The 27,869-nt window shown below is 35.5% G+C and overlaps 1 protein-coding gene across 2 annotated transcripts; it reads left to right on the top strand.

The window, feature by feature from the left end:
* SEC62 (SEC62 homolog, preprotein translocation factor) lies at positions 1–27,474 on the top strand. Of its 2 annotated transcripts, none has more exons than XM_023753902.1 (8): positions 1–111; positions 7,551–7,659; positions 8,665–8,770; positions 14,831–15,035; positions 15,292–15,384; positions 17,748–17,808; positions 20,640–20,759; positions 26,062–27,474. In XM_023753902.1, exons 1-8 carry the CDS (start codon positions 40–42, stop codon positions 26,529–26,531), a joined length of 1,236 nt encoding a protein of 411 aa, XP_023609670.1. In that variant the 5' UTR covers positions 1–39; the 3' UTR covers positions 26,532–27,474. The 2 variants fall into 2 exon arrangements, with proteins under 2 accessions (XP_023609670.1, XP_014311468.2); XM_014455982.2 differs by lacking the exon at positions 1–111 and adding an exon at positions 164–253.
* Positions 27,475–27,869: the final 395 nt, after the last annotated feature.

Raw genomic sequence — 27,869 nt, 5'->3', positions numbered from 1 at the left:
ACCGAGAGGATTAGGTCAGTGGCACCCCGGAGGCGCGGGATGTGCCTTGTCTCACCAGCTGGGTGCCTGGGAACCTCGCTGTCACCATACGTGGATGGTGTGTTGCAAGTGGTGAATATCCCCATCACGGATTGTTACACCTGTGGGCTTTCTGGTCCTTGCTGTTGCATTGCTCAAGATGACTTCTCCTGTCGAATGTTTTATTCCCCCGTTTAAAAACCATAAACGATCACTTCATCGGCCTACATCACAGGTGACCTGGGCCTTACGCAAGTTAAAATTCACCTGAAAACTTTGGAATCTGGGAGTTGGGCAGGAATGCAGAAGGGGGTCATACTAGTAAGCAGTTCTCCCGAGTGCAGGCAGGTCTTACCAACCAAGGCCTAAGGTTATCATGGAAGAAGCTTCTAATTACACTATTTGTAGTCTTTCAGAATTGAGTGGTATTCATCAGGTATAAATATATAGGGTTTTTATTAGCATTTGTCTCGAATTTGTGAAATTCGTGCATACTAGGCTCCTTGTATTTGCACATATGCAGCATTTTATGCCTTTTCATAAACACTGTTTTTACTACGTCAGCTATTGTAAAAGTGATCTTAATTCACTTTTTGAATAGCTGCTCTATTTCAATTGTGATTTTTATATTAGACAGAAAGGTAGACTTAAGAAGCTGTGATGTAGTGGCTAGTCAAAGTGGCTAGGAACTAAAACTTGAGCCAGACTGCCCGTTTGTACCTGTTTCACAAACTGTTAGCCGTGTAACTTTGGGCAAGTTACTTAACTTTTTACCTCTATTTCCAAATCTGTAAAAAGGAATATGTACCTTAAAAGAAAAAAAAAAGGAACCTCATAGGGTGGTTGTGAAACATACATTAAAAGAGTGCTTGGCACAGAACTCCTTCCTTTCCCCCTCTTCTCAAGTAGGAAGGATTTATGATGGCTTGTTTGGGTTTTTGTTAAGTAATCTGATATGCTGAAGAAAGATGAACTGCCGATTCATTAAGTAAACCATTAGGCTGTGAGTATGACGTATAGATTTTTACTTCCTATTGTGTATTTGAGGATCAGATAATTATGTGAGGATCTGATGGTTAAAAATCAGCTTGGCATGCTGCTAAATCAAACATTTTTTTTCATCATAGTTTTCTATATAGCTGTGCTAGAATGTTGTGAAGATCTTGGGAGTGCTACTTGGAAGACTATTATACAGTCTTAACAAATTAGAATAGACAATATCTGCTACCATTTCTTATTTATCCCAGAGACTCAGAAACTATACTGTTGGCATCACTTTAGACAAAAAGATCAAGTGTAGTGACAAAGTTCAGAGTTTAAGTTACAGAAAAGATTCTATTGTAAGACTTTTGGGCAAAAAGGTCTGTAATATCCACTGAGTTTCCTGTTGTTTGTTACTTGATGTTTTTTTGTTTAGAGAAGATTTTTATGTTTAATAGATTTAGTGGTGAATTGTAATTTGTACATTGGGGGGAATGACTGATATAGGTAAGTTCAGAATTTTTAAAAAGTAGCTAATTCATTTGCTTTTTTCTAGTGTAGCATAATTTCAGATTCTGTATCCCATCAAAGTTGGAAGCAGGAGGACTATTTTGTCACATTTTCTTCTTGGACTCACTTTACAGGTCACTGAAAACCAGAAGTAAGCTACATATATTCATCGACATTATATTGGAAAATGTTTAATGATTGAGATTCTCAAATGAAAGTGATCTCAATCTAAATTGATGAAACATTTAAAAATAATTGTTACTTAATGCAATTATGTAAATTTTTAAGAACATGCAGTAAGTACATACAGGTTAACAGAAAATACCGCTTACTAGAAGGGTTGATTTAGAATCCCAGTACTGTACCATGAAATTTTAGAGTTCAAAAGAATTTTCAAATAGTAGTGTTTGTTTGGAATCCTCTTGCACAAATGCGGTTCTTATATAAAAGCAGAGTGTTGACCCCAAAGCCCTATCACCTAAGTACCTCACTACCGTCACCCCTACATCCCATTGTCCTTTAAGCTATTTTTAGAACCTCAATCAAAAAATATTACTAGGTATACAACTTACTGCTCTAAACCATTACACTCATTTTACAGATAAACAGGTTCAGTGAGGTTATGTGACTTGACCCAGGATCACTCATCAAGATAGTAAAACCAGATGTAGACCAATTCTTTTAATTCTCAGTTGAATATCCTTTCCACCTCACCATTGATAAAATAAGAATAAATTGTTCTGAAATACTTTAATCCTGAAATCTTTATATTAAATTGTATAACCTACTTAACATGACTTGCCCATGCTAGTGAGAGAATTATCTCAATTAATATTCTGCTTATGGAAAATATCTAGTTGAGTTTTGGAAAATTAAATGGCTTACTAATTCTTAGAACTTTTATCACCTGCATCTCAGTTAATTTGGTTGCACCCAACTGTCCCCGGCAATAAAATTCTGCCTTATCTTGGGCCAATAGGCTTAATTTCAGAAAAGAGAAAGTTTAGGACTATACAATCTGACTCCCTGGGGCCTTCTGAAGAAAGAAGAAACCCAGGAAGCAAGTCCTAAGTGAGAACTATCCCCAGAAGTTTAATGGAGGGCTTACAATAGGAGTGAAGCAAAGAGGGTATTACAGAAGGGCACTGTAGAGTTAAGATACAGAGACTTGCCAGACTTTATTAGTAATGTGCTGTGTGACTTTAAGCAAATGATTTATCTAAGGTCCCTCCAGCTTTCAGATTTTATTCTGTTAACCCTGTTTGCATTTTCACCAATATTTTCATAGTACTTGTATGAAGATACAAATTCAGTTTGTGAACTAACCTTTTTCTTTTCTTTTCTTTTTTTTTTTTTTTTGCTCAATTCAGTTGATTTCTGGTGACTAGCAATTTTTAAAATTCTTCTAAATTAAAACTTCTACAAGATTGAATGAGGCCTGAGGCTTACTGACTTGATCTAATATTTTTTTCTCAAAAAGGTTGTCTTAAGTTTTTAAATACTGGCTATATATATAGAAAAGGTAATTACTGTCTCATTATAGTATTTGAGTGTTGATGTAGTACAAAGTAAAAATAGTATTGGTTAAATAACTTGAGAGTGTTCTAACCAAACTTTCAGTTTATATAATTTTGGATTGTGAGTTGCAACAGCTAGCATCTTGGTATTTGAGTGCAAAGATGGTAGTCCAGCCTCAAAACATTGGTTCTTCGCTTTCTCATTCTAAGACATTTGAGCTCATTCATTGAGCTGTATAAAGTTCTTTTCATTTAAGGGTTGATGAGTTGGTTTCTCTTATTATGGGTCCTGCTATTCTCAAAAGGCCTTCACTTTTTGTTAGGTTTCTAGAAAAGTTATGAAATTTTCTGAAGATTTGTTCACATCAAAAGGGAATAAAAGGGGACATGCTGTAGTCTCTAGAACATAAACAGGAAGAGGGTAAGACCTTTATACTCTCAGGCTGCAGTAGGGGAGCAGTGAGAGTGAAGACTCCATGGCAGGATCTTCTGTATTACCAGCTTCGCATGGTCATGTCCCCATGGTCATGTTCCCTTGGCACTCTTATATAGCATTCCGTCTTTCTGGCTTCAAAGCCTTAGCAGATGGCACAAATGCTATACTTTCATTAAAGACAGCCTACGATACCTATAACTTCTATGTGGTATAGTGAACATTTATTTCATAATTCACAAAGGAAAATAGAAACTTTTTTAGGATTTGAACTTCAAGGAACAAGGAAGGTGTCAGTTCTGTTAAACCAGTAGTTCTCAACCTTCTGGCCCTTTAAATACAGTTCCTCATCTTGTGACCCCCAACCATAAAAATATTTTCATTTCTACTTCATAAGTGTAATTTTGCTACTGTTATGAATCATAATATAAATATCTGATATGCAGGATGGTCTTAGGTGACCCCTGTGAAAGGGTCGTTCGACCCCCAAAGGGGTCGCAACCCACAGGTTGAGAACCGCTGTAACCAATATCTTGATAGAATTCACTAGTTACAGTTTCAAGGGAAGATACTGATACTTTAAGTATAAATGGATAAGTAACTGTGTCTAGTTGGGAGAGATTATCCAAACCCATGTTTTCTGGGTCTGTTCTGTTCATTGTTGCTTAGTAGTTCGTTGTTGCTTTATTAAGGAGGGGAAAGGAATGAAAATAGATTACAGCTGACTCTTAAAAAACTTGGATTTGAATTGTGTGGGTCCACTTATACGCAAATCTTTTTCAGTAAATATGTTTCCCTGGATTTCTCATGTGTGGATTCAACCAGTGGATCCACGGTTTTGACTGTATGCATTTATTGATCTGTGCCATTTAATATACAGAACTTGAGCATCCAGGGATTTTGGTATCCATTGGGTTTTCTGGAACCAATCCCCCATGGATGCCATGGGACAACTGTAAAGTTTTGGGGTAGTCAAAAATTATATACGGATTTTCAACTGCACGAGAGTTCTGCTACCCTAACCCTAGCATTGTTCAAGGGTCAACTGTACTTAAATCTGTTTTGCGTGTGGAAATGACTTTGGTGAACCTTAAGTTAATTGTTAAAATGAGGTTTAAAAATGTGAATTCATGTAGTATCAGATTCCCTATTGTATAAAACTAGAATGGACTTTTCAGTTTCTTGTGTATCTTAATATGAGATTTTACATGTTGATGCCTCCATCAACAACCAGTAGATTAATGCATTTACGCCTGTGCTCAGTAAATGGTTTAATTGAGTGTTAGTAAGAGTGTAGACTTGTCATGCCTAAAGTTGATATGATTGTTTTTTCCCCCAGAATCACCTTCCTCCCAAATTTCTGTTATTGGAAAACTGTACTTTCGGTTGATCAAATTAGAGGTCTGACATCTTTGATTCAGCCATTTCATTCATCCTTTATCATTGAGTCCTATCTCCTCTACATTTAAAATGTTTCAAATGTCCACAATTCTTCCCATTCCTAGTCCATATCACATCGTGTTTTACTTGAATACTAACTACTTGAAATTTCTCAAACTGTCAGGAAGAATCTTCAGCCCTGTTCTGCTTACTAACTTACTTACTTACATACTTAGCCTCACAATGCTTCCTAACTTGTTTCTATTTGGAGCCAATTTTGTGCTCATTCTTAGCCATAATGTTTATGCTGTCTGTTCAACTTACCCCAAACTTGTTATTTTTTCAAAATCAAGCTCCCTCTTCCAAGAGGTCTTTCATAGATATTTTCATCCACTTTGATAATCCTACTCTAAAATATTTTTTTCCTACCACTTATTTTGAAAAATAATAATTGCTGTCCTGGATAGTTGTAACAAAGTATAGGTATCATGCTTTACAGAATTTTGGCATTAAGTGTAGCACCCAAAGATAATATAGAGTAAACACTCAGTAAGTGTGTTATTTGAATGATTTTTGTTTATTGAGACTTCTCACCCACAATAATTTTTAATTAAGCATAATCCTGTAACAACTTATTAGTTAGTTAGATAAACCTTTATATTTATAACAGATATATCAAATTAGGGGGGAAATGGACATGATTATAAAATAGAATTTTTTATAAGCCAATTATAGTATCATTATTTTCAGCTATTTGTAATATTGCTTTTTTTTATTGTATCACAAATATACAGGATATTAATTACTAATCGATGAGACTTCTGGAAGTCCAGTGTATTACACAGGCATAATTAAGTACTATCATTTAACATATGAAACTAACATATGTTAGTATATTTTAGTGTGATTTAAAAAATTGAAGTATAGAATTTCACCGTTTAGCAAGTCAGAAATGTATTTTGTGACTAGGCTCCAAACCAAATCATGATGAACCTCATAGATGTTAGTGAGCTTGGAGTGTTAGATTTTGAAATATTTTAAAGATTTTATTTTTCTGTGATACATATTTTTATATATAAAGCTAAAAGTTTTGTAGTTATATAAATATTTGGGTTTTACTATAGTCTTTATTTGTATTGAATGGCTTGGGCTTTTAATTTTTATTGACACAAATTATAATCCACAAATGGGGTAGTATCAGAGTATAAGAATCATACACCGTCAATTGGGCTACTGGAAGTAGAGCTGGGAAATTCAAAGGAAGAAATATGAGAAGTAGCTGCCAGGTGACTCAACCAAAGCACAGGCTTTTACTTCATGTAACAAATCACTCCTTTCCAGGATAAAATTAAAGCTGAAACCTTGGTTTGTTACTTGTTCCTTAGCATCATCAAACATAGCTGAATTCAGTCTTATCTGTAATATGTGGGAAAACTGACTCAAAAAACAGATGGTTTAGGTAGTTTATTTTTTTCTATTTCATGTTAGAATGTCTTGCCTGAAATGTAGGTATCTTTAGCATTAATTCTTCTCAGCATCCTAGATTCTTAGCAAATAATTCTTTATTATTATTTGGCTCTTTATTCATTTAGAAACAGACTTTCCTGAAACTAGTCACATTTAGATTATATATTGCTAGAAATATTGTTTGTGTGCTTTATGTATTATGCTTAAACATGTAATTAAAGGCAGTACTTTTGTTTCAATAGCTTACAGCAATAAGACAACTTCTAAAAGTTTATATATATATGTATATACACACATACACATACACATACACACATGATACAAACGTAGACTGCCTTCAGTTTCTTCAGTATATTGGTGGGGAGAATAAGTACACGGAAGGAATTATCAAAGAAGTCGTTTAGAATATAAGGAAATAAACGGAAGATGGGGAATGATAAACAATGAAGAAAGTAAGAGAAAATTTAGAGGAAGAAATGGAAGAAAGAAAAGAGGGAAGGATTAAAGCAGCCTTTCCAGAACTCTCCATGTATTTCCATGAACAGTTCTTTATATAAGAGTGTAATTTATCTATTGCATTTTTTTTTTTTTTGCTTTACCCCTAAAAGGGAAAAAAAGAAGCAAGACAAGGTGAGAAAGGAGTCCCAAACAGTATCTGGGATTTGGAATCACAAGAGGAAAGGGAAGAGAGTACAAATCTTCAGCATTTCAGACCTCAGATAATTCTTATGGCTACCACACTGGGGCAGCTATCTTTGGTTAATCTGAGAACTGCTCCTAAAGTCTGTTGTCCATTGTTCAGAGTACATGGCTTTGGTTGTTATTTAATATTTATTTATGGCACCTGTTTCTACTTACTTTGACATTTGGGCACTCACTGTTAGCAACCGCTTAACCTTTTGAATTATTGCTTTGTGGCTTATAAAAAGAGACCAGGCAAGAGTGAAGGTGAACTGGTACAATGTAGTTACCATACTGGAAAAACAACTCAAAATAAATGCCTGTAGCTGAGGCCAAGAGGCAGTCAGGTTTGGGCTCTGTCAACTTATATTTGAAAGACATGTAATTTTAAAAATTCTCCATCCTGTCTTTTGTCTAGATTACCACATCTACTCCAGAGAAAGTTTGATAGAAAGTCCTATGTTCCACTTAAAAAGATTTGCAGAACATATTTGTAAATTATTCTTTAGTACATGAATTTCTCAAGTTAATGATTGCATTAAATTAATATTCTTACTTTGCAGGAAGTTGGTGAGCCATCTAAAGAAGAGAAGGCTGTAGCCAAATATCTTCGATTCAACTGTCCAACAAAGTCTACCAATATGATGGGTCATCGAGTTGATTATTTTATTGGTAGGATTATATCAGTGTATATATTAGTGTATATATCTTATGAAGATACCTAAATTTGGGATATGTAGATGTTTTAAAAATGTTTTCCAAGTGTGATTAGGGGAGCTGGGTGATGACAATTGGTTGTCCTTTTCTTTCCTTTTATGATTGAAACTATCAATAAGAAGAAGATAAAAGGAAGTACTTTGTAATAACATTTCTTGGAAATGTTTTAAATAGAATTTTCAGTATTAATACTGCCTTTTGTTCAGATAGTACATGTACTTAAAGATAATCCTTTTGTAAAACTCTGGAGTAGAATTCAGTGTGAAGCAAATCCTGTTGGAACCGCCTTAGGAGCTTTGGATCTTCACATAATCCAACACCTTATTGTAAGCTAATGTTATCTATAACAGTCCCATAGCTTATAAACAGTAGTTGAGTTTGCCTCTGATCCATTAAGATTGAATTGCCATTATAGAAAAGAAATTTACTTGCCTTTCTTTAATATAATGATTAGTTTTTATATTCATTAAGAGTTTAGAAAAATTGATGTGCTATTCGCTTCAGAACTAATATATTTAGCTGCTTCTAGCAGTAGCTTGTTCAGAACTTCTTCCTCAGTGGGTTACAGTTAAAAGCATAATGACAGAATTTGTTACTGGGGGAGAGGAAGATTTTTGGTTTCTTTAGCCTTCATTTAATTGTAATTATTCGATGATTGATATTTATATTTATTTTGGATTCTTTGTTTAGAATGTTTTCCCATTAATTTATCTTGCCTTAGTTAATGTTTTAAAATATAATTTATTTCCCAGCATTACTTTAAAAAGATGTTTACTGATATGCTTCACAAATTGAGGTTTTGAGGAACTATTTATCATGATCATGTCAGACTTAAATTTTCTATTGAATTTGGTTTTATTTTCTGATGCCATTATGTTGAAATTTGCCTTAGAAAATATTATTTAGGTAGACATACATTTCTATGTATACTAAATGTAAAATAATAAATTTCTTCTTTAGCTTCAAAAGCAGTGGATTGCCTTTTGGATTCAAAGTGGGCAAAGGCCAAGAAAGGAGAGGAAGCTTTATTTACAACAAGGGAGTCTGTGGTTGACTACTGCAACAGGTAGTGTTTATTTCTTAGTGAAGGATAACTAAATAGTAACTTAGTAATATTCTCCATAGTTCTGAAGCTTCTTACCCATTTTCATCATTAAACGTAGTGATACTAAAACAGCTCAAACATAGCTTTTACATGCAAACTGGATTTCTTCAGTACCTCTGGAAGTACATTTATTTGGTTATACTATCATATTTTTATGATTTTTATTTGTGTTCTATTAACATTTGAACATTTGCCAGGCTGACTAAACCAAAGAGGTCAGCAATAAAAATCATACAACAGTGCCTACAGTGAACAAAAAAGTCTTTCTTTTCTAGAGCAAATGGTTGGGGAGTCTTTTCTAAAATGTTGGCAGGGATTCCTAATAGACCTGTTGTTCCTGGGGATTTTGTTTGCTTGTTTGTTCTTTTAGTGCCTACACACTGACCTATTAGCCAGTACCCTTCCATATTTTGTTTAGTGATTGCTAATTTACTCCTTATAAAATCAAGGCAGCTGCAACATCTATTTTCTTGACTCCAAAATGAAGACTACACAGTTCAGTAATCTACACTAATAAAAGAGAAAGATGCAAATTGACCATACCTTCGCAACACCCACCAGCCAATCAGAAGTGAGTATGCAAATTAACCCAACAAAGATGGCGGGTTAATTTGCATACACAGGTGCTGAGTGGCTGGGGGCAGGGCAGGACAACAACACAGGCGTTCCTCATCGCTCCAGGCCTCTGGGCAGCATGGGAAGGCGGAAAGGCGGCTCTGGCCAGCTGGAGCAAAGGCGGTGCTGGCAGCCGGGGGAAGTAAGGCCCATTCTTGCATGAATCTTCGTGCATCGGGCCTCTAGTGTATTCATGTTTTTCATAATAAGTACTCCTATGGGAAAAATTTTTGATGGTGAGTGGTATATAAAAATCAGTTTCCTCTTGGAAATAAGTACACTGTTTTTTCTTTTCAGTTTTTCCCTTAGGTTTAAATAGTTCAGCATATTTATTAAGATGTTGATGAACCAAGGTTTTTTTTTATAGTAGATGGGAATTTGACATTTTAGATTATTTTATATGTATGGTAGGGAGGTGCACATAGCAATTTACTAGTATATTGTCTAAAGACATTTAAAGTATCAGCCACATGAGGCTCCTCTGAGAAACCATTACTTCACAACCTTGTTTCTAAAGCTGTAAAGTTAAGGAACTATTAAAAATTCCTAAAATTGCCCTATCCAGTTTGGCTCAGTGGATAGAGCGTTGGACTGTGGACTGAAGGGTCCCAGATTCCAATTCCAGTCAAGGACACATGCCCGGGTTGTGGGCTCGATCCCAGTAGGAGGTGTGAAGGAGGCAGCCAATCAGTGATTCTCATCATTGATGTTTCTATCTCTCCCTCTCTCTTCCTCTCTGAAATCAAAAAAACGTTTAAAAAATTTTTTTCTTAAAATTTGTAGTTGTTAAAAACTAGAGTCACTAATGGACCTTTCAGAAGCAATACAATTTTCATTGTTGGAGCAGGGATGAGCTAACAGTGGTATAGTTGGTATTTTTCTTTACAGCCACTTGTATGTTTAGCACTCCAAAGTACAAATTTCCCTGCCTTGCCGCAAAATAGATTTTTTTATATGTGATATAAAAACTAAGCAATGTAATAAACACAAAAACAGAGAATGCTATGTAAATTATCCAAAGTCACACAGCTAATTAAAGTATCAGAGCCAGAATTCTAAATGCAACAGTCGTACTCTATAGCCTCTGCTATATATATATATTTCAGAGAGGAAGAGAGAAGGAGAGAGATAGAAACATCAATGATGAGAGAGAATCATTGATTGGTTGCCCCCTCACGCCCCTGCCATTGAAGATCGAGCCTGCAATCCTGGCATGTGCCCTGACCTGGAATTGAACTGTGACCTCCTGGTTCATAGGTCAGTGTTCAACCACTGAACCACACCAGTCTGGCCACAGTCCATGCTCTTAACCACTGCATGCTATACTGTCTCCAACAAAATGATGATGCATTTAATGAAGTAAAAATTAACATGAAGGAATTCACCTGTCAATGCAGGTATCCTCTGCTTTCTGAAAGTTCGCAAAAGACCTACATTATTTTTTAAAATATATTTTTATTGATTTCGGAGAGGAAGGGAGAGGGAGAGAGATATAGAAACATCCATGATGAGAGAGAATCATTGATTGGCTGCCTCCTTCACACCCCCTACTGGGGATCGAGCCCACAACCCAGGCATGTACCCTAGACCGGAATTGAACCTGGGACCCTTCAGTCCAAAGGCTGATGCTCTATCCACTGAGCAAAACCGGCTAGGGCAAGACCTACATTATTACAGTAACAGCTTTATTTGTAAAAGCAAAAATCCTCTTCAGATTTCTTTAGGTTAGCAAAAATAGGTACTAAAGTGAAGTGACATAAAGCAAATTTTTGAAAAGCAAGAGATACCCTTATTTTGCTCCCTTTCAGCTTACAAAAGGTTTCCTAGGAACTCTTACTTTCAAATAGCAGGGAAAATAGAACTATTTGAATATTAAATCTATAAGCCCAAATTTCTGAGGAGAGCAGCCGGCATTAAGCCACATCTGTTAGCTTTTTAGGAGTATTGATACCTTGTTATATGAAAAGCCCAAAAGACCTGAGTACAGAAAATGCCCTAGAGCTATGGTCGGCAAACCGTGGCTCGAGAGCCAAATGCGGCTCTTTGGCCCCTTGTCTGTGGCTCTTCCACAAAATACCACGTGCGGGCACGCACGTACAGTGCGATTGAAACTTCTTGGCCCATGCACAGACATCACTATTTTGTGGAAGAGCCGCATGTGGCTCGCGAGCCGCAGTTTGCCGACCATTGCCCTAGAGATACACTCATTTTTCATTGTGTATGTTATTCCCATTCATGTCAGATTGTTTTTCCTTTCTGCACTAAAATGGGGACACATAACTACTTAAATTCTTCAAAGCCACTTCTAGTACAACCATGGAGGCCTCATGATGGCCAGCCCTCATGGATTCCTGCTTGGCTATAGACAAAAATACAAAAGGACACTTTTCCAGTCTCATTTTCTGAAGCTGCTAAGTGGGCTTAAGGGAGTCTGAAGACAAACAGAACAAGAAAGTGTAGAATAATAAACAAAACAAACATCTAAGATGTCCTAGTGCAGTGGTTCTTTGTGTCCTATTTCAAGCACGAACTCTTCAGCCTTTAATCTAGCACCATCCTAACTCCCCCAAATGACTGCATCGCCAACCCCCAGTCCAATAATCTCCTTCCAACTCCTGTTCATATGCCACACTCATTCTCTCTTCTAGTCTTTACTTAATCATAACCTGCCACTTTTCCCAAATGGTTCTCCCTCTCTCCTGTCTGCTTTTCAATATAAATATCTCTCAAGTTCCATCTCCACCTTGTGATATTCCTCAGGTCCTCCAACCCACATTAATCTTTGTATCTAAAGTTCTACAGTATTTATAAAGCTGCTATCATATAGTTTAGCCCTTAACTATTTTAGAATTGTTGCACGTGTTAGTTTTTTTTAACTTCTTGGCAGCTAAATCTGAAGGCAATTGTAGGACTGTTTTATACTTTATTGTTACTCGGTAGCACAGTGTGGGCATTTAATGAAACCTCACCATTGTCACATAAGTGAAAGTCCTGAACACATATCTGGCATCTATAAATGTTTGTTACACCTAAAAAAAAAAAATTAAGAGGTGAGGAAAGCAATTTAATAACTTGCTGCCTTTAATCAATTTATTTATTCAACAAATATCTATTATATGCCAGGCCCCGGAAATACAAAGATGACTGTGACTTGGTTCCTGCCTCCAAAGCACCTAATCTAGTCTGTTAAAGAAGATTCATGACTACTACAGTGCAGTGTGTTCCGTAAGGAAGACAGAGATGGGGAAACTTAAGAATGGCTTCACAGGAAAAATGTGTCTTTTCAAATTTTGAAACATAGATAGCTGATTACCCAGTAAATGATAGGAGAAAGGACATTTGATCCTGGCAAAGGGCACAGAACAGGGAAGTAAGATAGGGAAATATGAATAGTTATGTGAAAGTGTCAGAGAGCTTTGTATAAGTGATTTGTACTATATGACGTACTTAAAGCTTAATTAATGGAGGCCCTGTTATTATTACAATAGTATATGTCATATCACTTTTGAGGCATAAAGTGAGTTGAAGTAGAAGTTCTTTGGAAACCTATCAAGGGATAAGTCAATGATTCTACTTATTACAGAATGGAATGATGTTAAAATTAGTGATTCATGAGACCAAATGTGTTTGTGTATGTGTATTCCATAACTATTAAAGAAATTCAAGATTTTGTTATAGCAGTAATGGCTAACATATATGTCAGGCACCATGCTTCTCATTTAGTCCTAGAAACCCCTATGAAATAGCTACCACATTTTTATGTGTGTTTTTTTTTATTTTAGAGAGAAGAAAGGAGAGGGAGAAATAGAAACATCAATGATGAGAGAGAATCGTTGATCGATCGGCTGCCTCCTGCATGCCCCCTACTGGGAATTGTGTCTGCAACCCAGGCATGTGCCCTGACCAGGAATCAAATGTGACCTCCTGGTTGATGGGTTGATGCTCAACCACTGAGCCACACCAGCAGGGCTGAATGTGAACTTTTCAACAATTTGATTGGTTTACAGTCTATTTTCCTTTTATGGGGGTGGGGCTGTGCAGGAGTGGTGAGAGAGCTGATTTTCCTACTGGCTCTGTGTACTTCTGTGTCTACTCGCTAAGGGAAAGATTTTTTTCTCTTAAAATCCTGTTTGATTTTTTAAATTATTTATTACTTTATTAAGAACAAATTTTTCCACTTAAAATGATATAGAAGAAAATCCAAATTAGTTATATAAAACACATTACCATTTGAGAATGTGTACTCAAGTATCTGTGGGTATATATATGTATTCTTCATATGTGGAAATCCATAATATGAACTGTAATATGAAATGCTGGTTTGTAACTAATATACAATGAATAGGATGCATTTTTGTTTTCATATTAAGTGGTAATGTTCCTGATAGAAAATCTGGAAATCACATAAGTACAGAAGTAAATAAAATTAGAATATTTTCATTATAAATTTTTATAAGAAATTCTGAAGTAAAGTAAAATTTTGAAATCCCCCTTCATATTCAAATACCTACCACTACTCTTAAATCTCACTTTCTACCCATAAGTAGTTAATTATTAAGGGACTCATTTCAATTTTTTGTTGGTTTACATACATATGTATATGTGTAGCGGATATTAACAGTGGAGTCTTTGGGTGTATTTCAGACAGTTGCACGATTACTTGCTATATAGATCTTCTGAACAAGTGGAAGGCCAGGTGAGGGTACCTAGAAATTAGCTTTGTGGAGATGTCCATGGGGTGTGCTAATGGGGCAGGAGAAAGAAGCCCAGCCAGGCAGGTAAAAACCAGTGCTCGGAGGGCAGAGCATAATGACCAGAAATAAGTGATCATTTGGCAGGAGAGGGGCATCCAGTTAACAGGTGGTATGATGTGCTTGAGCAGGCCCCTGAAGGTGGGTAATCACCATTAACAGGCACAGGTGGTGGCAGTGAGTTGTGTTTTGGTGATTGTACTTTATCAGGCAGAAGTGAAGACACAAATCAGAAACTCTGAAACTGGAACATAAGATTTGAAAAGATGGCTTTGAGGTGACAAATGTAAGGATTTTTCAGTGGGATTATAAGGTTAGAAATTTGAGACAACATTAAATAAAACAGAGTCTTGGTTACTCTTAATGAACGTAGAGAAAACTTCATAAGGATAATTCCAAACCTATACAATCTCGTATCTAAATTATATAGTTTAAAAAATGAAAATTAGATTGATACCTTTTATATACTCAGATTGGCTATGTAGTGTTTTTTTATGTTATTAGAGTTGGGGTTGATTTTTATTTTCCATGGCTTACTAATTGAAATTTCTCTGTGAGTTGCCAGTGTATGTCTTCCCTTGCTCATTTTATTCAGGTCTTGATATTTTTGCTTTTCAGTCTGTATCTTATAATTATCATACCTTTTTTTCTAAAGGCTTTTAAAGAAACAGTTTTTTCACCGAGCACTAAAAGTAATGAAAATGAAGTATGATAAAGACATTAAAAAAGAAAAAGAAAAAGGAAAAGCTGAAAGTGGAAAAGAAGAAGATAAAAAGAGCAAGAAAGAAAATCTAAAGGATGAAAAGACCAAAAAGGAAAAAGAGAAAAAAAAAGATGGTGAAAAGGAAGAATCCAAAAAGGTGATTTCAATTAAGATTAAGTAAAAATCAAAAGTCATTATGTGCACAGGATTCCTGGCATATGAGCAATCTTGAAATACTCTGTAACAACCATTTAAGATAAGCATATTCGGGTTTTTATAAATACCAGGGTTGCGAATTTTTATTTCTGTATCTCAAAGATTAAAATTTTGTTACTATATGAATGTCATTGTGCTTTTTGCTTATTTGCTTGTTTGTAAGTGCTTTTTCTTCTATTTAACTTGTGTTTTAATAGGAGGAAGCTCCAGGAACTCCCAAAAAGAAGGAAACTAAGAAAAAATTCAAGCTTGAGCCACATGATGATCAAGTTTTTCTGGATGGAAATGAGGTGAGAGTATCTAGCTGATAGGTAGAAATCCAGTTTTCCATAGGAATATTTAGAATTATCTTTAATGCTTTCGCTAAGAAAACAATTTTGATAAATCTAACCAGGTAGATATAAAATTTACTCTTTTTAAAAATAAATTATTTCTCTGGCCCTGGCCAGTGTGGCTCAGTGTGTTGGAGCATCATCCCGTATACTAAAGGGTTTAATCACCAGTCAGGGCATGTAAGGAAGCAACCTATGGATGTTTTTCTCTCTCTCTCTCTTTCTTTCCGTCCCCCTCTTCTTTAAAATCAATAAAAACCATATTTTGAAAATCAATAATTTATCTGAATTAAGACATGAAATTTATGAAAAATCAGTCAGAATTAGGTTCAGCTGTGTATGAGTGATGGGAAACCTGAAATAACAGTTACTTAAAACAAAATAAATGCTTATTTCTCTGTCATTAAGGAAATCTGAAGGATAAGCACTACAGATAATGGCAGCTCCATGGTAGGTCTGAACTCTCCCTTCTATGTGAAGAAGAATTCCCTCATGGTCCCAAATGACTGCCAGCCTTGTATCTGCATCCAAAGGAGGGAAGGAGAATGAGGGACCTGCCTCCTCTTTAAGGACCCCTCCCAGGAAGCTGGCAGTTTCCTTTCTTAGATTCCATTATCCAGAACCTGGTCACATGGTCATGCCTAGCTGCAGTAAAATCTTAGAAATATGCTTTTTGTATTGGGCAGCCGTTTGCCCAGCCAAAAATGCAGGATTTCCATTGCTATCAAAGGAAAAAGAGCAGAGTGGTTAATTAAACCATTACAAAAGTATTAGTTATATACTGGCCATTGAATTGTTGTGAATTTTAAGATCTATCTCTTCTTCCTATGCCTAATACAAAAGTAGTATATGTAAAGTAGAAGTAGTGATTTCTGGGAACTATAAATTTGAAATCCTAGGAAAGCTTTTCAGAAAATATGTGCCCTAGGCTCATTTCGGACACAATTGCATGAGAATCTCATGTGTGTATGTGTGTGTCTTGTTCTGTAACGTGTCCCAGGGTGATTCTGATGTGAACCCATGCTTAAGAGCCACATAATTGAAGACCACACATCAAGCATTGGCTTTATGCCAAAATATTTTTATAGATGCTGGGAATAGCATGATACATATTCTCTTCTTAGATGCTCTTATTGTCTAGCAAACGTACAAACTTTTAAACATGGTACTGTGTTACAATGTGTTAAGTGTAATGATGTGAGAATACATATTAGAGATGGTTAATTTAATCAAGAAGATACGGAGTTCTGAAGATCCTAAACACTTGAGCTGAGCCTTGAAGGATGATTGGCACATTACCAGGTGCACCGGGAAGGTGTTATAGACCTGTTAGGCAAATGAATCAGTTTGAGCAAAACCATGGTGCTTGCATTCCTGAAAAGGCTAGATTTTATTCTGTAGAAAGATGTAGCAAAGAAGCAGGCTTTCAAATGTACAGAGGTGGGAAATGTCTTTAAAAATTTGTTTTTTTAGAATGCTAACTGGCAGAAGCGATGTCTGTGGATCTGATTTCCAGGGGAAATGTGCAGAGTTAAAGAAAAGAAGAATGGAACCTCCAGTGTTAAAAATAGAAACAAATCAAAAGACAATACCAAAGAGTTGTGGTCAAAATAGAACCAGGAAATGGAAGGAGTATTGTTATTTATAGAAATTAAGAGATAAATCGAGGAGTTTTGTGGATGATGATTATGCAGCGTTTGATTGTTCTGAATGAAGTCAGTTTCTGTTCTATAAAGTAAATTAAGCTTTAAAGCAGTGGTTTCCAGTGTATGGGCTACAGACCTTCCCTGGGGAAGTAGGCAATGAAATTATTGCAGGGGGTCATAGCATCTTTATGTTCACTAAGCATGACCTTTTAATAATGGTTTTTCGTATCATCCATGGCAAAGAACAGGGTGGGGTTGAGAGCTGCCGGATCTGTAATAGAGCCTGGCTGGAAACTGTGCTCTTTACCCAGACTGTTCTGCTCATGCCAGTGTACATAATTATATTAAAGACAAAAAGGTTATAAATTTTTGGTCTTCAGGTTGAATAAGTAATAGTTTACACACATGAACAAATTGTTAAAAGCATGTAAATACGTAGAAATTTACTTAAGTGCATTACAGAATTTATAGTTTTTTAAACAGTTTTCTAACTGGAAACAAAATAAACCAAAATAATACTGAAGGAAAGGTATTTGAAATTTGTTTACCTTAAAAAGCAGTTCTCAAGTGTCAAGAGGTTGGAAATTACTCTTATAGAAGATCTAAAACACAATTGAGCTTACCTTCTAATGTGACCTTAAAACTTAAAGCACTGTGGTTTCTTGATTCCTCTAGGTATTTGTGTGGATCTATGACCCAGTTCACTTTAAGACCTTTGTCATGGGATTAATTCTTGGTAAGTACAATCTCTAAAATTTAGAAAGGAAAATAAAAATGCAGATGCCATAAAGAAAAATATTTAATATAAAATAGTTATGTTTTTAAAATATACATTAAAGTCAGAAGATAAAAGATAAAATGAGGAGAGTATTTACAACACATTAAAGCAAAGATATTTAAGAGATTAACAACCTGGTAGAAAAATGGTAAAGATAGCTCACAGATAAAGAAATACAGTGACCAATAATCATGAATGATACTTAATCACACTCATAATACAAAGTAAAGCAACAGTGATTAAGAGAATTACAGAGTTTGATAATATCTATTCTTAATGAAGTTAGTCTAACACTTGGGAAACACCAACACTCTCCAACAGTTGATGGTATGTCCCTTGTTTACGTTTTTATGGCGGGCAGTTTGGCAATGCCTTTTCAGATTTTAAATGTATATACACTGACCCAGCTATTCTACTTCTCAAAATTTATCCCATGGCTGTTCTTTTTTTTTTTCTATCCTCATCCAAGGATGTATTTTTATTAATTTTTTTTAGGGAGAGAGACAGAGAGCAAGAGAAACATTGATGTGAAAGAGAGAGACATCGATCAGTTGTCTCCCATATGCATCCTGACCAGGGATCAAACCCACAACCTTTTGGTGTATGGGACAATGCTCCAAGCAACTAAGCCACTCAGCCAGGGGCCATGGCTGTTCTTAATACAGTTGCACAAAGAATTTATTCAGAAGTGTGCACTGACACTGTTATCTATTCTAATCCAAATCCCTCAGATTATATTTAGGAGGGTAATTAGCAACTGTGTTTCAAATTTTAAATATCTATACCTTTTGACCTAACAGTTACATCTCAACTAATTTATCTTGTGCTGTAATCAGTTGTACAAATGTACATGTAGTTTGGTATTTGTTGAACTGTTGTGTATAATAGGATAAAACTGGTAATAATTCTTATTCTTCAGTAGAAAATTACTCTGAAGGAAAATGGTGAAACTGCCCACTAGAATACAATACAGCTTTTAAAGAATTAGGTAGAATGTACTGATAGATATCTAGAACTGATTAAATGAAAAAGAAATTGCAAAAGAGTAAGACTAGTATAAGCTTATTTATGTAGAAAATTCTATGTAGCAAATTAATTTTATATAGGCTGTCTCTACTAATTAACTTCTGGGGAATGAACCAAGAATTTGATGAAGACCTTCCTTTATACCTTTTGCTTTGTTTTTATTTGTGTGGATTTTTAACCATGGGTATGTTATTCAGGGTGAGGAGCATGGGTGGGCAGGGAGAGAATGATTTAACAAGTAAAAAAAAAAAGAGCAGTTAAACAAGCTTGATCAATAAGGTATCATAGGACCCCACTCAAAAAGTTGAAACTCAGATAATTCCAATACAAATATCTGATAGCTGTTGATCACTGACTAAGTACTAGTAATGTTGCTAATTATTTTATATGCATTATTTCATTTCATCCTTACAGCAACCTTTAAAAAATAGGAACAGACACGTATTAAATATAAAGTAATTTAGCCTCAACGGGGTTAAATAACTTGCCCAGGGTTACTTAGCTTATAAATGATATAGCTAGAATTTGAATTCTGATCTCTTTTGCTCTAAAGACCTAATAACCAGACTCCTAATTTCTTACAATTATTCATTGTGGTCCCACTGTACTTAAAAAAAACTAAAGTTACTTGTATACAGTTTTCCTACCTACCAAAAACCATCTGTATCAACACCTGAATGCACCTAAATATAAATAGTGGTGATAGTTATGATTTGTATGTTATTTTTTATACTTGCCTGTAATTTTTACAATAAGCATATATGTTACCATGAAAAAAATCCAATAAATATTGTTTAACTTAAAATCTTAGTCTCTAAAGATTTTTTCACATTGGGGGGACAGGTCTAATACAATTTTTCACTTTGGGAAAGAAGTAGGAATTTTTCTTAGCTTACCACAAGGTGACCTTTTCAATTTGTATCTGTCAAAGTTCCACCCCAGAATCAGAATCTCTAGAGAGGATCTATTGAATCTTTTTTTGTTGTTGTTAGTTTTGTTGTTAGGTTGTTGTTTCTTTAAGCTCCCCTGTTCAGTAGACAGATATCTTATAGTCAAAAAATAAAGTAGACATTGCTGGAGAACAGTAGCAATTGATCATTTTAAGGAGCTAACAATTTCACATTTTTTGATAGCACTTTTTTTCTAACTATATGTAACTTATACTAGAAAAATCTTAACCTAATTTAGGAACAGTAGTTAAAATGTTAAACAGAATTATGGGAAATGGTTGATAATTGACCATATTTTACCTACAAAAATGGCAATTTTTAATATATCTTATATAATAAAAGGCTAATATGCAAATTGACCAAACGGCAGAATGACCGGATGCTATGACGCGCACTGACCACCAGAGGGGCAGACGCTCAACGCAGGAGCTGCCCCCTAGTGGTTAGTGCACTCCCACAGTGGGAGTGCCACTCAGCCAGAAGCTGGGCTCATGGCTGATGAGCGCAGCGCCAGTGGTGGGAGCCTCTCCCGCCTCTGCAGCAGTGTTAAGGATGTCCAACTGTTGGCGGGGAGCGGGCCTAAGCCAGCAGTCAGACATCCCCTGATGGCTCCTGGACTGCGAGAGGGCGCCATCCTGGCTGAGGGACCCCCCCCGCAACGTGAGTGCATGAATTTTGTGCACAGGGCCTCTATTTTAATATATTTATGTTTCACTTTCCCCCCCTAGGAATATATTCACTGTTATATCATCCATGCCATTTAAAATTTTAATCTAAAAGTTATCTATGTAACTTTGTCATTTCTTATTCTAGTGATTGCAGTGATAGCAGCCACCCTCTTCCCTCTTTGGCCAGCAGAAATGAGAGTGGGTGTTTATTACCTCAGTGTGGGTGCAGGCTGTTTTGTAGCCAGCATTCTTCTCCTTGCTATTGGTAAGTATTGTTAATAGTAAAACTGACTTCAATAAGGTAGATATTGAGTATTTAGAACTGTAGCCTGGAGCTTCAGTAATTAACATCACAATTAAAATTGGTAAATAAAAAAGTGTATGGACCTACTTTTTGGGTCATATCCCAAATCTGACTCAGACTTGAAGGAGTAGTATATATGCTTGATTAGATTTGATCTATTCTGAAGAAAAAAAGATTTAATATAGCTTAATGTGCACATTGATAGGGTTTAAAAATTAGCTACTGCAAGGATGTTAATATTTTTATCATGATTGTTCTTTGTTAGACATAATATTTTCAGTAAAACATTTTTATATTTGACTTAAGCAAATGAAACATAGTAAATATTTAAATTCCTTGTATATATTCAATAAATGATTCTAAACAATTGACTTACCATTAGGAAAAATCAATTTGTATCCATGTGCCAAAATAAATTCTAGATTCATTAAGGAGTTTCAAAATGTTTTTTAAAAGTCAAACAAGAACACGTAAGTAATTTTGTTTTACATTTCTGGATGTCTTTCATAGCTAAAAACAAAACGATATAAAAACCCAGTTTAAAAGAGGATATTAAAAATAAGTGATTAATAAATACATGAAAAATGCTCATCACTAGTAATCAAACAATAATAAAATAATGAAGTGGGTTTTGTCTATTTAGGAAGATTTTTTTGAAATGGAAGCACTCAATGCCAAGAAGGGTTTGACTGGAAGGAAATGTACCTAAATATAAATAGTGGTGATAGTTATGAATGATTTTAATGGTATTTTTTTACACTTGTCTGTATTTTTTACAATGAGCATGTTACTTACCATGAAAAAATTCAAATATTATTTTACTTAAAATCCTAGTCTTTGAAGATTTTCTGACATTGGGTGGGCAGGTCTAATTTAATTTTTCGCTTTGGAAAAGGAATTTTTCTTAGCTTATCCAAAGTTGTCTAGTGATTTTTTACTTATGTATAATTCCTTGAACCATCTAGAGCAGCGGTTCTCAACCTGTGGGTCGCAACCCCTTTGGCAGTCAAATGACCCTTTCACAGGGGTCGCCTAAGACCATCCTGCATATCAGATATTTACATTACGATTCATAACAGTAGCAACATTACAGTTATGAAGTAGCAGTGAAAATAATTTTATGGTTGGGTCACAACATGAGGAACTGTATTTAAAGGGCCAGAAAGTTGAGAACCACTGATCTAGAGCAAGCATGTCAAACTCAAAGGCTAACACGGGCCAAATAAACAGAGTTTGACATGCTGGAGTTTATGTTAGCATGTGGTACTGATTTCTGATTATTTTTTCCAAATGATAAATCAACTTTCCACCAAGACGTATAGGAGTACTTCTGTATAAAAATTAAAAGCAACACCCACATTATTAACCTAGTACTTATTGTTAGAGGACATAATTTGACCAAGAATATCTGAAGTAAGTGCAAGTTATTCTGAGGTTCTATGATAATAATAGACTCTTACGTTTATAAAGCATTACTCCTACAGCCCTACGCAATTTCCTTCTGTATATGCCTTCATCCTAGACATCAAGGCATGTTCTCAGTTGGTACCTCCATCCGTGGGCCCAGGAGCTCATCTAGTGTTTTCACTCAAGTGGGTTTACAGGCCTCTTTTTTCTATCAGATCTCTGACTGTGTGAAGCCTTTCCACCCGCCTTTCATTTTTTTTCCTTCCTCTAGCTTAGTCACCTTGAGAAAATCCCCTGATGCTTCGCATGTAACACAGCACATTTGTAGGCCAAGACATACTGTGAAGCAGGTAAATAGTGGTAGTGTATCAAGAATGAGAAGCCAGCCCTAACCGGTTTGGCTCAGTGGATAGAGCGTCAGCCTGCGGACTCAAGGGTCCCAGGTTCGATTCCAGTCAAGGGCATGTACCTTGGTTGCGGGCACATCCCCAGTAGGGGGAGTGCGGGAGGCAGCTGATCGATGTTTCTAACTCTCTATCCCTCTCCCTTCCTCTCTGTAAAAAATCAATAAAATATTTTAATAAATAAATAAGAAAAAAAAAAAGAATGAGAAGCCATAACTTTAATCTGACATTATAGATAATTATATGGTGTCTTCTGGCACCATTCTCAAATGCTTAAAAATTGAGAAGCCCTTTGAAAATTTTCAGCAAAGGTTTAACTCCACTGAATAGAATTAAAACCCACTTGCTTATCATTTTATTTTTTTAATCCTCACAGGAGGATATGGTTTTTTGTTTGTTTTAGAGAGAGAGAGGAAGGGAGCGAGGCGGGGGGGCGGAGAGAAAGAAAAATATCAATGTGAGAGAGAAACATTGATCGGTTGCCTCCCGTATGAGCCCCCAAAACTGCAACCTGGGTACATGCCCTGACCGGGAATTAAACCGGGTACATGAGATGATGCTCCAACCAATTGAGCCACACTGGCCAGGGCCACTTGCTTATCTTTTACTTAAACCACTATTCACAATAATTTATGGTTATTATATTGTTTTGCATTTTAAAATGCTGTTTCTTGCCCAGCTGGTATGGCTCAATGGTTGAGTGTCCACCTATGAACCAAGAGGTCACAGTTCAATTCCCAGTCAGGGCACATGCCTTGGTTGCGGGCTCGATCCTTAGTAGGGGACGTGCAGGAGACAGCTGATCAATGATTCTCTCTCATCATTGATACTTCTATCTCTGTCCGTCTCTCATACTCTCTCTGACATCAGTAAGGACATTTTTTAAAAAAAGATTATAAAATAATGTTTCTTTGATGTATTTTCTATAATTTTTTATTTCAAATATACTATGGATTTAAATAGCATTGTGCATTAAATAATCTTATGAAATTAAACCAGAAAATAAACCCAACATTTTGTTGTTTTTGTTAGAAAATACAATTCCAAACCTACTTGCAAATAATTTTGATCTGTAGCCCACTTATAAACTGGATATTTCATTTATATTATTCTATGAACTATTATATATTGGTCAAAATTATATTTGGTGCTACTTTGAATATGTATTGTTAATATTGCCATTTAAAATAAGGCCTTCTGCAATTTTCTAAATGTGTCACTCTTAGTGTTAGAAACAGTATGGCAATATACACTGAGTGGCCAGATTATTATGACCAACCATATTATTATGACCACCCCACCAGTACAATGAAGTGAATTAGTTATGCAAATAATAATAATAATAAAACCTTGAGAGTATTTGCTTAGGAAGTTTTCAATATTCATTATTTTTGGAAGTGTCAATGAAGTACTGATGGGGTGGTCATAATAATCTGGCTGGTCATAATAATCTGGCCACTCAGTGTATGTCACAGTGATTTTTCCATTAGTCTTCCCCTTTTGACCCTGGTAATTTAAGGTCATATAGAGAAAAACCATAAAACATGTTAGAATTCTGCTATGCCCGGTGTAGATCTGGTGAGAACTTAGATTTTATTTGTGCCATTTCTATATTGCTTTTTCTTGGATTTGAGGGAAGATTTCATACTGTGAACCATCTGTTTTACAACCCTATAAAGCCTATCATAGCATCATAATTATATTTGGGGAAAAAATTGTGCAGCCTTCTTAAAAGATGTTCATTATTTTTTATTAGTAGAATTTATTCTTAAATCATAATTTCCAACATATTTGCCTTTTCTGTTTGTAGCACAATGTTTTAGAATATTTATATTCTTTTATGAAAATAGAAATTACTGCCTAGCTGATTTGGCTCTGTGGATAGAGCATCGGCCTGCAGACTGAAGGGTCCCAGGTTCGATTCCAGTCAAGGGCACATGCTTGGGTTGCAGGCTCGATCCCCAGTAGGGCGTGTGCAGGAGGCAGCCGAACAATGATTCCCCCTCATCATTGATGTTTCTCTCTCTCTCTCTCCCCCTCTCCTTTCTATCTGAAATCAATAAAAATATATTTTAAAAGAAAAGAAATTACCGCTGCATAAAAGTCAAGGCAGCTAAAACCATTTCCTTTTATTTATCCAAAGCAAAATAATGGAAGAAGCATACATGAGCTTCTTTTAGGCCTTATATGAAAACAATGATATAATTGTCTGTAAAAAAAACAAAAAACCTAACATCTTGACTAGTCTATAACATTCATGTAATCATTATGACTTTTTTAAAAAGTAGGAAAGCCATAACCGGTTTGGCTCAGTGGATAGAGCGTCGGCCTGCAGACTGAAAGGTCCCAGGTTCGATTCCGGTCAAGGGCATGTACCTTGGTTGCGAGCACATCCCCGGTAGGAGGTGTGCAGGAGGCAGCTGATCGATGTTTCTCTCTCATTGATGTTTCTAACTCTCTATCTCTCTCCCTTCCTCTCTGTAAAAAATCAATAAAATATATCTTTTTTTAAAAAGGTAGGCAAATCACTCAGCTCTATGTAATTGGTAAATTAAGAGGAAACTAAATGTGTTTGGGATAACTCATTATGATAAACTTTAAAATTCTCTAATTCTTCTATTAACTAACCAGTTGTGTCATATATTGCTCTGGAGGTAACCACAAACCCTATTTGTTTTAGTGATCTGGCTTTCATTAGCATTATATTATTTCCTAATATTGAGAGAGGGTTTTGGTCCTTTAAAAAAGCAGAATTATTTAATTTTTTAAAAGTATAACTTCTAGGAAAATGTTCTCTTATTGTTCAAAAGTTTTCACTTAGAAGACTTATCCTGTAGACAGAGTAGGCAGGTGGCCTTGGACCCAATGTTTTCATTTTCTAAAAAATCAGAAGTAATAATATGTATACATGTATATGGTAATGATTCCATGCGGGATTATATTTGTATTTATGCCAATATGGTCATAAAAGTATAATTTTTCATTTTTTTATGGAGAATTGCTAAAGTACTTAGGGTCTAGGAAAGTCATCATGCAGCCCTGCGTTTTCCTTTTTAGAGACTTCTTAAGATACCTTCATTCCTTACTCGCATTTATTTTCTTTTTCTTACACGATGGTCTTGTCCATACTTAACTGTGATCTTGAACTATAACATAGCAAATTGCATAAATCATAAGTATCTATCTATGAAAAGCACCCAGCTGAAAAAGACATAGAAGTCACTTTTTGAATGGCATTGTAGCATTATGCCCTCAAGTTCAGAACAGAATGCTCTGTGCCTAGAATACTGTGACAGCTGCTAAACTAATCAGGATTTAATTGTTTAATTTAGGCTGCATGTAATGTGCAAATAATAACACTCTGAATGTCTTCTCATTTTTCCTTAATAACTCTTCCCTGCTGTCAGAGTCAATGCTTGAATTATTTAATTAGAGAAATTTTTCTCCCACAGCTCGTTGCATCCTGTTTCTCATCATTTGGCTCATAACTGGAGGAAGGCACCACTTTTGGTTCTTGCCAAATCTGACTGCTGATGTGGGCTTCATTGACTCCTTCAGGCCTCTGTACACACATGAATATAAAGGACCAAAAGCAGACTTAAAGAAAGATGAAAAGTCTGAAACCAAAAAGCAGCAGAAGTCTGACAGTGAGGAGAAGTCAGACAGTGAGAAAAAGGAAGATGAGGAGGGAAAAGTAGGACCAGGAAATCATGGAACAGAAGGCTCAGGTGGAGAACGGCATTCTGACACAGACAGTGACAGGAGGGAAGATGACCGATCCCAACACAGTAGTGGAAATGGGAATGATTTTGAAATGATCACAAAAGAGGAATTGGAACAACAAACAGATGGTGATTGTGAAGAGGAGGAAGAAGATGACAATGATGGAGAAACAACTAAATCTTTACATGAAAAATCATAATCTGCCTAATTTGGGGACTAAAAAAAGTGCAAGAGGTTGGATTTCTATGTTGGCTGATCATCATAATGCATACCTGACATTTGTAGCATTCTTTAAGTCCACTTACTGAAATGTATTTGACATCCAGGGACTCTTCAGTCCTTCATTTCATAGAATACTATTATTGGTACAGTCAAAAGCCATTTATAAGTTTTATCTATTTGATAATTTTACAGTACATAGGTCTCATTAATTTTGATAGTTGTCCAAGGTGCACTTTCCACAATGACATTTAGATTAATGGCATTTTTGATAGTTGTATGGCTTTTTACTGTTAGACTAATCAAAATAATTAAATGGATAAAAAGAAACAACAAAATTTCAGATTATGTGCAGTTATGTAGCCATTTCACAGTTTCTTTGAGATGAAATGCTTAAACTCACTGTTTTTGACAGTTAACTTTTGTTGATTATAAAATTACATCAGGAAATTTCTAAGATTCTGAGTTAACAGGGTTCAAAAGCATTCTGTGGAAACAAGCCAACTAGTATACTGAAACAGCACTTGTAGTTTAGCTACAAATTCTCCTTTTCCAGCTTAGGAAATCCAAACTGGTTTGTACATCGGATTCAGAGAGGGGTGGTCATCTCCAACAGAGAAAGCAAGCGCGTTGAGTGGGAGGGGATGACTCTTCTCCCCATTTCCTTGTCGTAAAGTAAATGTATTCTGTATATAATTTACAAATAAACATTTTATTTTAATTGTTACTTATTATTTAGACATTTTCCTAACACTTAAATTTGTAAAATTAAGACCATTTAAGGGTATGTTTTTAGAGAAATGGAAGTTCCAATAACCCACAGAACATCTGTGATCTTTCTACAGCAGCTTCAAGTTTTGTGCCAACATTCCATGTGTTTGAATGAGTTAAAACGATCCTTATTAAATAAGAACAGACTTAAATTAGCTGTTTGTACGCCTTAATGTTCAGTTTGATTTATTTTAAATCTCTACATTCTGAAGTGGGTACTGTATTATCAGACCTGGAGGCACTGCTATGAAAGATAATTCACTGTTCTAAAATATCAATTTAAAATAAAGAGCATACAAGAAAACATAAGAAAACCATTGGACTCTAATTGCTTTGAACTAGGTTTGCAGTTTGGTTTTATAAATTGCATATTTTAGTTACAAATCTTTGGAAAAATCTTGAATTTACTTATAAGCATAATCATTCCTTGGAGTTATACTCTTATAAACTGACAATGAATATTAAATTATTTTCCTTCAGTCACAGTGAGAGCATTTTGCTTTGTAGTTGAAATAGGTGGAGTATGTAGGTCTTGATTTTTCTTTAG

The sequence above is a fragment of the Myotis lucifugus genome, unplaced genomic scaffold (genome assembly GCF_000147115.1).
Source record: "Myotis lucifugus unplaced genomic scaffold, Myoluc2.0 scaffold_53, whole genome shotgun sequence".
Lineage (NCBI taxonomy): Eukaryota > Metazoa > Chordata > Mammalia > Chiroptera > Vespertilionidae > Myotis > Myotis lucifugus.
This window is presented reverse-complemented; position numbering and strand designations above follow the sequence as displayed.